At 45.6% G+C, this 13,810-nt stretch overlaps 1 protein-coding gene across 1 annotated transcript in view; it reads left to right on the plus strand.

The window, feature by feature from the left end:
• The first annotated feature begins 1,776 nt into the window (after nucleotides 1-1,776).
• The window catches only part of LOC140206184 (cytochrome P450 2C23-like), a 50,309-nt gene continuing 38,275 nt past the window's right edge, over nucleotides 1,777-13,810 (plus strand). The window contains exon 1 of the mRNA XM_072274468.1: nucleotides 1,777-2,099. Within this exon, the coding sequence (XP_072130569.1) occupies nucleotides 1,917-2,099 (183 nt within the window). The 5' untranslated portion in view covers nucleotides 1,777-1,916. The remainder of the gene's footprint in view (nucleotides 2,100-13,810) is intronic.

Below are 13,810 nucleotides of genomic sequence, written 5' to 3' on the forward strand. Positions count from 1 at the left end.
GTCAAAGTTCAAAGTAAATTTATTATCAAGATACATATACAGTATGTCACCATATACAACCCTGAGATTCATTTTCTTGCAGGCATACACAATAAATCCATAATAAAATAATAATAACCAGAACAAAATCACATCAAATTGGGAATTCAACCAAGTACAGAAGACAACAAACTATTCAAATACAAACAGAAAAAAAGAGTAATGATAAATAAATAAACAATAAATATGGAGAGCATGTGATGGAGTGTCCTTGAATATGGGTACATTTCAATGATGGGGCAAGTGAAGTTGAGTGACCCACAACCACAGCCACGTATCCTTGCTGGGATCCATCAGCTCCCTCTGATGCTTTTCTCCTTTCCCTTTCTTCCATCCTCTTCTGTCAGATTCCCACTTCTCAGAAATTTCTCTCTTTCACCAATCAGCTTCCCAGCTCTTTAGGTCACTCTTTCCCCTCCCACGGTTTCACCTGTCACCTGCCACCTTGTACTTTTTCCTCCGCTCCCCCCCCTCCACCTTCATACTCTGATTTCTCATCTTTCCTTCCAGTCCTGATGAAGGGTTTTGGCCGAATACGTCAACTGTTTATACACACATGCTGCCTGGCCTGCTGAGTTCCTCCAGCATTTTGTGTGTTGCTTTGAGTGAAGTTGAAGAGCCTGATGCTTGAGGGGTAGTAACTGTTCCTGAATCTGCTGGCTCCAGTACCTTCTTCCTGATGGCAGCAGCGAGAGGAGAGCATGTCCCGGGGAGGGTGGTGTTGTCCCTGATGATGGATGCTGCTTGCCTGCAGCAATGTTTCATGTAGATGTGTTCAATGGTGGGGAGGGCTTTACCTGTGATGGACTGGGCTGTGTTCTCGATCTTGTTGTGGTTTTTGTTGTAGTGCATCAGAGGCGGAGTAACGATCATTTCGTTTGCCTTTACGCATGCTCTGGAAATGACATTAAACAATCTTGACGGCAATCAGAGGGTGGAGGGACCCAGGAGAAGCCTGCCTCTCTGCTGCTGCAAAACATGCCTCATACCCTGGTATGCGACACCAATGCCTTTGAACGGAAAAGTCATGCAAAAGGTAGTGAATTTGGCCCAGTCCATCACGGATAAAGTCTCTCTCCCTCCCCCCAACTATTGAACACATCTACCTGAGACGCTGTCGTAGGAAAGCAGCATCCATCATCAGAGATCCTCACTACCCTGGACATGATCTCTTCTCACTGCTGCCATCAGGTAGAAGGTACAAAAGTCACAGGACTTGCACCACCGGGTTCAAAAACAGTTACTGTCCCTCAATCTCAGACTCTTGAATAAAAGGGGATAACTACACTCACTTGGTATTTGCAGCTTGTTGTCTTCTGCACTCTGGTTGATCGTTCACTGATCCTGTTAGAGTTACTATTCTATAGATTTGTTTAGTATGCTCGTGGAAACGAATTTCAGGATTGTACATGGTGACATATATGAATTTTTGTAATAACATTAATTTGAACTTTCAACTTTACAATGGAACTTAAGTCAGACGGAATGCATAGAATCAATACATTCCAACGATGGCCGGAGGAATTCTCAGCAGCTTGCGGTCCGGTTTACCGAGCTTTTACCTGACAATGAAGGTGATTCGGAATTGTCAGCCTTTTGAACGCCATTTCAATTCTCGATAGTTTTATTTGTTGAGAACATTACTCACGCCCACTGACATAAAGCCGCGTCAGAACTCCGAAGGGCGGTCCATAATGAGACTTACTCAAATGTATAAAAGTTGTCAGTGCGGACGGCAGTATGAACTTCAATCGGGACTTTAATTGCCCTTAATTTAAGGGTAGTTTACTGTTTGAATCTGGTGAAAGTGGTACAACTGTGAATTTTGAGATACAGCCTCTCTTGCTTCTTTTTCAGAATCTGCGTAATCTGTCATCATGAGTTTTGGTGAACCGCTGACAACTTTGTTGGTTGTTTTACTGAGCGTCCTGCTTCTGGCGAGATTCTTTCAGAACAACCAGCGGCAGACAGGCAGGCTTCCCCCGGGTCCCCCTGCCCTCCCGATCATCGGCAACCTATTCCAACTGGATTTGAAAGCACCCCACAAATCCCTCATCAAGGTAGGGGCAATGTCTGTATATTTAAATTACACACAGAGAGAATTTGTTTTTTGAAAAAAACTTCCTCCACGCGAGGCAGCTTTCTTTGAGAAAGCCGCCGAAGCAGTTGTGTGAGGGCTGATTTTGGAAAAACGTAAATCACGGTATCAAATCACTAAGACCTCGCTATTATCAACACGCACAAAATGTTGGAGGAACTCAGCAGTCCAGGCAGCATCTATGGAAGAGTACAGTCGACTGTACTCCAGCATTTTGTGTGTGTTGCTCGTTTTTCCAGCATCTGCAGATTCTTTGTTTGTGACTTCTTTTGGAACCATTTATTAATATTTTGTAACAGTAATTTTGCACTGCACTGCTTCCGCAAACCAACAAATTTCTCGGCACTTATGGCCACGATGATACACCTGATTGTGATTCTGCAATCACCACGTTCAAAACTGCCGGGGACAGTTTACAGGCAGTACTCCTGTTCTCTTCTCATTACTGCCAGTAATTGGTATATATGGTCTAAAACACGGGAAGGCAATTGGTCTTGACAACATAGCATCGGAGCAGATAAAGCATTTTGGACAGCAAGCAAAGAAATGGCTCCTACAATTGTTCAACCGCTGTCTGGCAACATACAAGCTACCTAATATTTGGCAGAAGTCACATGTAATAGCACCATTAAAGCCCGGAAAAGATCCCTCAAATCCTAAGAGTTTTCGGCCCGTCTCACTGCTTTGCCACACCAATAAGCGGTTTGAACGCCTGATACACAATAGGATAGCACCAACTGTAGATGAGAAGGTCATTCCAGGGCAAGCTGGTTTCCGCCCCGGCAGATCAACAACAAGCCAACTGCTCAACCTCACACAATCTATCGAAGATGGTTTTGAGCAAGGGATGGTAACAGATTGTTTCTGTAGACATGTCAGCAGCTTACCATACAGTGAACCATAGACGTCTCCTCTGCAAGATCCTAGAGATGAGAGAAGATATTCACTTAACAGAGCTGTGAGAAAGCATGCTTCAGAATCGCCGGTTCTACGTTGAACTAGGTGGGTAATTGTTATATGGTTATATGGAAGCGCAGCAGGTGGCGTGTTCAGAAAAATGGTCTTCCTCAGGGAAGTGTGCTTTCACCGCTGCTGAGCAACATCTACACGAATGGCCAACCTATAGATGCTGTCACACGCCGTTTTATATATGCTGATGACTTATGCATCACTGCCCAAAGCACTGGTTTTAACACCGTGGAGAAAACGCTTTCTGAGGCCCTGGAGGGACTAACATCCGACTATAAAGAAAACCACCTCCGCGCAAACCCATCAAAGATGCAAGTTTGAGCATTCCACCTCAGGAACCGTGAAGCCAAACGACAGTCTAAAGTGACCCGGTGTGGAGCAACAGTGACGCATTGCGAGCACCCTGTCTACTTAGGAGTCATCGTTGACAGGTGCCTCACTTTCAAGAACCACATCAATAAGACAAAGGCAAAAGTGAGCGCACGAAACAACATCCTGAATAAGCTCGCTAACACAAAATGTGGAGCAAGCTCGAAAACATGTCGAACTTGCTCTTTGCTATTGTCGCGGTTTCTCGTTTTGTCACAAACGACAAGGAGACGCAGAAAACTCGTCAAGACGTTTTAAAGTTGTCTCCCGATACTCACACCTGTGGCATAATTTTCCTCCACACCGCTACGGTTCCAACGTGCTTTACTAAGGGTCCTAGGTCTTTAGACTGATGTCCCTCATTTACCAGCAGCGTTATGTGGGGCTCAGCTTCCAGTATCCTGTACCATTTCTCCAAGAAGGTATTCCACCTGACTTGCAGGGCTGCCCCCTGTCTCCCAATTATTATAGCTTCTCCTCTAGCTCTTCGTTCTGAGTTTCGTCAAAAATCACTGTGCAATGTAACTCGGATTTGGGCGCTACAGCCTGGGGCAATACAGCCTGCACGCCCTTTTCCCATTTTTCCCAGGTTTCCCAGATCTGATCTTCTATGTCTCCTATCCAAAAGACATTAGCTTTCTTGACTTCCCGCACTAGTAATTGTGCATTTACTCTTTCCACACTCAACCCACTTCTGGTACATTCTAATTTTAATTCTAGTCTTAATAGTGCATCTCTGCCTAGCAAATTCATCGGAGTTCCTTTGGACACTAATATCGGCAAAACTATTCCTTTGCTGCCCATCCTTAATCTCACTGGAGCTGTACATTGTGTCAACTATGTTTTTCCCGAGAACCCTACAGTCTTAATAAATTTTCCTGACATGGGAAGGTGAAGGGCATACTGCGGCTGTACGCAAGTATACGTGGCTCCAGTATCTATCATCATTGGTGTCAGCTGTCCTTCTAACACAACCTGAACAATGGGTTCCTCTTCTGCCTCCCTTGTTATCACTGGGTAGTGTCCCTTCCCAGCTGGGTTCTCTGGGCACCCCTAATGTCTTGCATAGGGGTTCACGGGTCCACTCAGGCCTGCGGGGACTGGTCCTTGGCTAGACTGTGGTTCCAATCTCATTGGTTCCCGCTGGTACGTGACGGCCCATGGCTTAAGTGGGCAGTCCCTTCTCATGTATCCTGGCTGGTTACGTCCCCAGCACAGTCTCTGTATCTCTCTTTCCCCTTGTTTCCTTACTGGCCCTTTCTGCCCATAACTTCTCTGTCCCCCTCCTTGGGATTTCCAGTCCTGTCTGTGCTGCTGTTTAAATTTATCCTGTCCCTGATAGGGCATTTGCGGAAAAGCTCCCCCGAAGACGTTTATTGTTGGCTTGGGGTTTTCTGGGCTCTGTCTTACGGCACGACCGGGCCTTCTACATAATGGCACTTCATTCATTTCAACGGCTGTGCTTAAATCGGTCACTGCTGGCAGCATCTTCTTGCCTTTTTCTTTTTCCTTCTTTTTAAGCTCTTCAAGCTGCATTTGTATCAGCTTTCTTTGCACTTCTTCTTGTTGCTCTGTCAACTTTCGTTTGTCTTTTCGATATTTTTCGACCGCATGGACTACGTGGTCCCTGAATTCCTGTGGGGTCATTGACATCAGTCCAACCACTTCCTCAAGTTTACACTTAACTTGGGGAGGCATCGCATCCAAAACAGCATTTCGGAACATCCAGGTCATAAACGGGTTGCCTTCCACCTCTTGTTCAGTTTCCAGTCTCCACCTTTTCAACTGATTTTCTATATAGGCTGCTGGATTTTCAGTGTCTCCCAGTGGATCCCTTTTCACGGCTTTGGGGTCCATTTTGGGTGGATAGAGCTCCCTGAGGGCCCCCCATATCCTCTGCCTCACTGTGTTAAATCTGGCCCCGTCAATCAGTCTGCTGTCCGCATTCTGTATGCCAGCCGCTTCCATCAGCTCTTGTAGTTTGAAGGTTCCCATCAGCCTTATCAGCAGCGTCTTCAAATCTCCCATAGCCAACATTCGTCCTGTGGTCTCTTCCTCAAAGGCCCTAATACACTTCCCTGCACCCTCATGTAGGCTGGGTAGGGTGTTTTTCAGCCCTTCCAGGTCCTGGGATCCCAAGGAATATACTGTACTTGTCCCAATCCTCTTACTAACAACGGCATCATTCTCCCTTTCCTTTCCCACATCTCCTGACTCTCCTCCTCGCCTAACTCCCCATCTGTTTCTGAGCTCGTTTTCACTGGCTGCCACATGATTCTTTCTGGGGTTTCCTTTCTCCTTTGGCATCCTCGTGGAGTTCTTCCTTTCTGCCTTGAGCTAGCATTTGCTTGGGCCCATGTGAAATCCTCAAACTCCCCTTGGAAATTCAGTCTGTGCTGTAATTTCCTAATGTCTCCCTCTGTTTCTAATATCTGCCTTTTCACTCTCTCTTTTTCCCCTTCAAGGCTCCTATCTCCTATCCTCTGCCTACACTCTCCTGCACCCTCTCTTTCGCTACTTAACTCTTGCTCTCCCGACAAGTCACCTTCTGCTCTGGCCTGTTCAGTTCCGTGCCCATATAACAAAGAATTCTCTTCATCCCTTTTTGCTTTTAATTCCTGTAACCCTTTGATCTCTTCTTCTCTTCCCCTTTTCTCCTGTTCTATCTTTGCCCTGTCTTCTTCTATTACCATCCGTAGTTCCTCCTGCTCCTTTTGGTGATTCATTCTTTCCTCCTCGGTATCCCAGACTTTAATTTCTCCATTTAGATCCACTCTTCCTGTTATCATCAGACACTGCTTAAGGGTTTCTTTCTCATAATAGGGAGGAGGTTTTTCTACGTCTTTCAGGTCTGGGTATAGAGCCGAAGCCGGCTCCCTGTTATGCTTTTCCTTCTCTTTATCAGACTGCTCCTTTCGTTTCTCAGTGTCTTTTTTACTTACTATTAATATACTTCCCGTCTTTCTGAACCTTTCTCCCTCCATCCTAAAGAGTTTTAACACTTCCATTTCTTGTTCCCTTTTTCCCTCTCTTTTCTTAGATTTATCTTTGGGTTTGTGATTTTTAATTAGCGCTTCCATTTCCTCACATAGCTTACATCAAACGTTCCTTCTCTTGGCCATTTCGTGACCAGTTTTTTAGCTCTTTTTTCCCATTTTTCCGAAATTTCCACGATCTTACCTTGACACACCGGGAATTTTCTGCTCAATATTTCTACTGCTGTTCCTTTCTCTGTCATGTTGTTCTCTTTTTCCCTTTTTCTATTATGGTATTTTTAGAATCTCACGACTTGCCTATTTAATAATACTATTTCTCTAACTCTATTTCTATGCCTAGCCTTATGGTTTATCTCACCAGCGTCTGAATTATCTATTAAACTATCTTTATCTCTAATTAACGTTCTGCCCGTGCAGACCCCTACTTAGGGCGGTATCCACAGAACCTTTTCCTTTTACACCTCGCCTATGCAGACCCTTACACTTCTTAAGGCGGTATTCACGAGGATTTTTAATTCTTCTTCCCTGCCCGTTCAGACCTTCGTTTTGTGCGAAGCGGTATCATAGAAACATAGAAAATAGGTGCAGGAGTAGGCCATTTGGCCCTTCGAGCCTGCACCGCCATTCAGTATGATCATGGCTGATCATCCAACTCAGAACCCCGCCCCAGCCTTCCCTCCATACCCCCTGATCCCCGTAGCCACAAGGGCCATATCTAACTCCCTCTTAAATATAGCCAATGAACTGGCCTCAACTGTTTCCTGTGGCAGAGAATTCCACAGATTCACCACTCTCTGTGTGAAGAAGTTTTTCCTCATCTCAGTCCTAAAAGGCTTCCCCCTTATCCTCAAACTGTGACCCCTCGTTCTGGACTTCCCCCAACATCGGGAACAATCTTCCTGCATCTAGCCTGTCCAATCCCTTTAGGATCTTATACGTTTCAATCAGATCCCCCCTCAATCTTCTAAATTCCAACGAGTACAAGCCCAGTTCATCCAGTCTTTCTTCATATGAAAGTCCTGCCATCCCAGGAATCAATCTGGTGAACCTTCTTTGTACTCCCTCTATGGCAAGGATGTGTCTTTCCTCAGATTAGGGGACCAAAACTGCACACAATACTCCAGGTGTGGTCTCACCAAGGCCTTGTACAACTGCAGTAGTACCTCCCTGCTCCTGTACTCGAATCTTCTCGCTATAAATGCCAGCATACCATTCGCCTTTTTCACCGCCTGCTGTACCTGCATGCCCACTTTCAATGACTGGTATATAATGACACCCAGGTCTCGTTGCACCTCCCCTTTTCCTAATCGGCCACCATTCAGATAATAATCTGTTTTCCTATTTTTGCCACCAAAGTGGATAACTTCACATTTATCCACATTAAATTGCATCTGCCATGAATTTGCCCACTCACCCAACCTATCCAAGTCACCCTGCATCCTCTTAACATCCTCCTCACAGCTAACACTGCCGCCCAGCTTCGTGTCATCCGCAAACTTGGAGATGCTGCATTGAATTCCCTCATCCAAGTCATTAATATATACTGTAAACAACTGGGGTCCCAGCACTGAGCCTTGCGGTACCCCATTAGTCACTGCCTGCCATTCTGAAAAGGTCCCGTTTATTCCCACTCTTTGCTTCCTGTCTGCTAACCAATTCTCTATCCACAGGGACTTACTAACACCACGTGGCATTTTCTTACTTAACTTACTATTACTTTATTCGTACTTACCCCCACTGCCGTGCTTTTGATTAATCCTCTGAGCCTCCTTTTTTTCCCCAATTCTGCCAGATTCTTTGGATCAGAGAGACCCTTCAGCAGTTGCTTCACACTTCTGAGTCCCTGAGACCCCCCAAAACCAACAGAATTCTTTGTCCGAATTATCGCAAAAAGCGCTCACCTTTTTACTTTGGGTGCACCCTTATTTCTGTTAGCCCCGTGAAGGTCCCCGAGGGACTGGGAAGCGTCCCAATCTGCCGTTCCCTTCCTCGCGGGTCTCTATCCGATCCTGTTCGTGACGCCAATTTTGTCGTGGTTTCTCGTTTCTCACAAACGACAAGGAGACGCAGAAAACTCGTCAAGACGTTTTAAACTTTAATTTGCAAATCAAAGCTGAGACAATCAGAAAGCTAGTAGCTGACTGCCCATCGAGGCTTGTATACAGCATTTTTTATAGCAATTTTCCTATCTTAGCTACATTATCATATCCAGTCGGCCTGTGATTACATATCATCAATATACCCGCTCTTGACTTTCCACTATTGTTTTACTCCCCACCTTAATTATGTCCTAGTTTACATTTCAGACCATATGTCCTCTCGTCCCTAACCACAGTTATTTCTTAATTAGTCTTGTGTTGACATACTGCCACATATTTCATCACCTTACTCGCCACCGTTATCTTTCTGCTTGGTTTCCTTCTAGTTTTCTTCATGAATTAATAGTGAACAGGTCAAAAGTCATGGCTGCATAGTGAATACCTTCTATTGAGCTAGCAGTGGTTACATAGTAAATATAGAAAATACAATGTGTGCATTTGAGTAAATACTGTTGAGTAAATACCGTAATACATAGAAAATACAATGCATGCATTTGCATTTTCCAATACTATTCCACTGCTGAATAAGCCTGCCCTGCATGGGAAAGATCTGTTCATGCTAAGAAGATGGATGCCATTCTGAATGCAAGCTGCCGACTTATCACAGGTTGTTTGAAGCCAACAAACACCAACAGCCCATATATCGTGACAGGTATCACTCCCCCTGATATAAGAAGAACGGTAGCCAGAAAGAAGGATGACTCTGTCAAACACCAGATGGGAGGCACCCTCTACATGGTCATACATCTACATCCAGCCGCCTGAAGTCAAGGAAGAGCTCGTGAACAGTGTTGTTCCATTACAATCAACCCCGTCTGAAGCCCGCATCACCTTGTGGAAAGACCGGCTCGCCAGTCTCAAACAACCCACAACGATGGAAATTCCACCGGGTGAAAGCCTTCCCCCAGGAGCTAGTTGCAACTGGGCAACCTGGAAGTGCCTCAGCAGATTTAGGACTGGTGTAGGTCGTTCAAAGGTGTCACTGAGCAAATGGGGATATGCAACCAGCCCGACAACTTGTGAATGTGGAACTGAGCCACAAACCATGCAACATCTCCTGCAATGCCCATCGCCAGAGGAATCCTGTACTGTTGCAGATCTTGCCGAACTCAATGACAAGGCGTAAAAATGTGTCCAGTTCTGGCTGGGCCATGTATACACTGTCCGTGGACACGGTAAGAAGAAGACTGCCAGTAGGTCCGGAAAGACATCGGAAATGTGTTAGGAAGTTTCTTTCCCCTCCGCCATCAGATTTCCGAACAGTTCCTCATTATTAGCTGTCTTTCTGCACTATTGATTTATTTATTTAGATATTTTAGTGTAATGTTGGCGAGCATTCGTTCTATGATGACAGACGAGAAAAGCTCCTTTAACTCAACAGCTGTTTTTATTGAGACAAGCACGAAAAAACACCTACTGGACGCAATGACCCAGGCAGAACCCCCCCCCTCAGTCATATACAGACGGGGGAGGTCATTATTACATACCCCAGTTACAGTCAGTGCGACCCCCTACTGTAATGCCACGAAAGCATTTTGAAACAAGAACAGTAAATAGTGTTGGCCACTAGGAAAGCCTGGGGTGGGCTGTCGACCAAGCCCTCCCACCCCACGCTACCATATATGTATTATTTAATGATTGATTGATTAAGTTGCAGCGTGGAATAAGCCCATATAGCCCCTGGGGCCACCTGCCCAGCAATCTTCCGACAACCCGAAGGCACAATTTACAATGACCAATTAACCTACCAACCAGCAGGTCTGGACGGTGGGAGGAAACCGGAACACCCGGAGGAACTTAATCCGAGCCTAATCCTAATCACTTGGAGGAAACCCACGCGGTGACGGGGAGAATGTACAAACTCCTTACAGGCGGTGGCGGGAATTGAACCCGGGTCACCTGTCCTGTAGAGCGTTGTGCTGACCACTTGCTACTGTGCCAACCTATTGGTTCAACATTACATATAATATTTATATATAATCGATATTATATAATAATATATAATATACTTATGGTTTTCTGTAATTTATAGAAATTTTAATGCACTGGACTGCAGCCGCTAAACGACAAATTTCACAACATGTGTCAGTCAGAATAAACCTGATTCTGAGGTGCAGGAGACTTTAAAGTTCAAAGTAAATTTATTATCAAAGTGCATATATGTCTGCATATATTGTACAACCCTGAGATTCATTTTCATGCAGGCATACTCAGCAAGCCTCTGGGATTGTAACTATAACAGGATCAGACAACAAACTGTGCAAATATAAATAAATGGCAATAAATAACGAGAACATGAGACAATGAGATAAAGAGTCCTTAGAGTGAGATCATTGGTTGTGGGAACATCTCAATGATGGGGCAAGTGAGTGTAGTTATCCCCTTTGATTCAAGAGCCTGATGATTAAGGGGTAGTAACTGTTCCTGAAGCTGGTGGGGGCTCAGAACTCGCACTTATACCTCTGCCTGATGGGGGCAGTGAGAAAAGAATATTATTTGTTTTGAGATACAGCACAGCAACAGGTCCTCCCAGCCCAGTGAATCTGCACTATCCTGTGACTAATTAACTCAACCCACATATTCTTTGGAATATGGGACGAAACCCACACGGTTATGGGGAGAAGATACAAATGAGAATTGAACCTGGGCCGCTGGCATTGTAATAGTTGCGTGCTAACTGCTACACTACTGTGCCACTGATGGGACTGGCTTAGAAGAGCAACACACACAAAATGCTGGTGGAACTCAGCAGGTCAGGCAGCATCCATGGAACGAAAGAAAGAGTTGATGTTTCGGTCCAGGACATAAATATTGCCTGACCTGTTGAGATCCTCCATCTTTTTTTTTTAGATTATGAGAACACTCAGTCCTCTTTTATTGTCATTTAGAAATGCATACATGCATTAAGAAATGATACAAAGTTTCTCTGGTGTGATATCACAGAAAACAGGACAAACCAAAGACTAACACTGACAGAACCACATAATTATAACATATAGTTACAGCAGTGCAAAGCAATACCATAATTTGATGAAGAACAAACCATGGGCACAGTAAAAAAGTCTCAAAGTCCCCGCGTCGACCGATCCCTGAGTCCCCGATAGCGGCGGCAAAAGGGAGAAACTCCCTGCCATAAACCTCCAGGCACCATCAACTTGCCGATGCCTTGGAAGCAGCCAATCACAGCCGACACTGAGTCCGTCTGTCCGAAAACTTCGAGCCTCTGACCAGCCCTTCCAATACAGCCTCCCGAGCGCCATACTCTGCCGAGCGCCTTCAACCTAGCCCTGGCCGCTGAAAGAAGCAAAGCCAAGGATTCGGGGCCTTCTGCTCTGGAGATTCTGGTTACCACACAGTAGCAGTGGCAGCGAAGCGGGCATTTCAGAAGTTTTCCAGATGTTCCTCCGTACTCTCATGTCCGTCTCCATCAAATCAGAATTGTGCATGGTCCCCTACTTGACAGATAACAGATATTCATCACCAGAGAGGCCGCGTGCACTGCCGTCGCGTCGCCATCTTCTCCTCCTTTTGTGCATGTTGCTCTGGATTTCCAACGTTTGCAGACTTTCTTATGTTTATAGCTTAGAAGGGCATCTTGGTTAACATATCAATGTGCTGTTACTGTATAACTCATGCTGAAGAGAGTAAAATTCACTTTTTTACAATAAACAATGGTCTGAGGTCTGGATTACTTGGTGAAATGGTCTGAGTAAAGGTAAGTTTGACGTACCGGACAGCATGGGAACAGAACTCGGGTCGCTGATGCTGTAACAGTGTTACACCAAATAGCGTGCTGTCCAAAGGAAAATTACCCCAAAAAAGTTCGAAGTATATTTATTATCAATGTATACACTATACGACCTTGGGATTCATCTGCTAACGGACAGTCACAAAACAAAGACACCCCGAAAGAACCTATTAAAAAAGATGGTCCAACACCCAATATGCAGAGAGGAAAAAAACCCACAAATCATGCAAATAATAAAAGTCAGCAATTAGCATTCAGAGCGAAAGAGAGTCTGCAGACATGAAGCCTGGAGCAGGCCTCAGCCTCAGCCTCAGCTCAGCGCAGAGCCGAGTAAACATAACAGAGCAGTGTGCACATTCAGCCTGAGCCACATCTCTGGTCTGAACACACTGCCTTCTGAACCCATTTGGATGTTTAAATCGTCCATACACTGGTTTGTTCTTCACTCTAGAGGGTTGAGGTGTGCGGGTGCGAGTGAGATCGAGGGCATTCGAGCAGAAGTGGTCAGAGCGACACTGAGGCATGTTTGAGACGGAGTGGGAGACTGAGTCGGACCAAGCGGAGCAGAGAGAAAAGTCAGAGTCAGGAAAGGTCAGGTTCGGCCTGAAACATGGCGGTGATGTCCAGACTCAGACCGTATCGCTGTGTTAGGGCCTGGGTCCTTGTGCGAAGAACGCTTGATGTTTGGATGATTTAAACGCCAGGACAGATGGATTGAAAAGGCAGGGTGTCGGGACCAAAGGCAAGAGTCGGGCCGGTTCAGCTCGCAGCCCACGTTTGCTCCACTCTCTGCTGCACTGAGTTGAGGCTGTGGGCCGGCTCTGGGCTTCCTGCCTGCAGGCTCTGAGACCTTTACTACACTATGTGCTGAACTGAGGCTGTGGGCCTGCTCCGGGTTTCGTGTTTATGGACTCACTTTAGTTCTGAGTGCTGCTTGCTTGTTTTTGTTGTTCGCACGATTTGATTTTCTTTTCCCCGCTCTGCATGTGTTTGTTGGATTTTTTAAAGTGGGTCCTTTTGGGCTTCTTGTTTTATGGCTGCATGTGTGGGCACGTGGACAAGTGGTTAAGGCGTTCGACTAGCGATCTGAAGGTCGTGAGTTCGAGCCCCAGCCGAGGGAACGTGTTGTGTCTTTGAGCAAGGCACTTAATCACACAGTGCTCTGCGACGACACCGGTGCCAAGCTGTATGGGTCCTAATACCCTTCCCTTGGACAACACTGGTGGCGTGGAGAGCGGAGACTTGCAGTACGGTCAACTGCCTGTCTTCCATACAAAGTTGCCCAGGCCTGCGCCCTGGAGAGTGAAAACTTTCCAGGCGCAGATCCATGGTCTCGCAAGACTAACGGATGCCTTTATATTTATATAAGGAGACGAACCTCAAAGTTGCATAATGTACACATACTTTGATGAAAAATGTACTTTGAACTTTGGAAACCCCAATGAATTTCTAGCCCATTGCTTTAACCATTCAATTGAAGGAGCAGAGGGTG

Source organism: Mobula birostris, chromosome 12, assembly GCF_030028105.1.
Source record: "Mobula birostris isolate sMobBir1 chromosome 12, sMobBir1.hap1, whole genome shotgun sequence".
NCBI lineage: Eukaryota > Metazoa > Chordata > Chondrichthyes > Myliobatiformes > Myliobatidae > Mobula > Mobula birostris.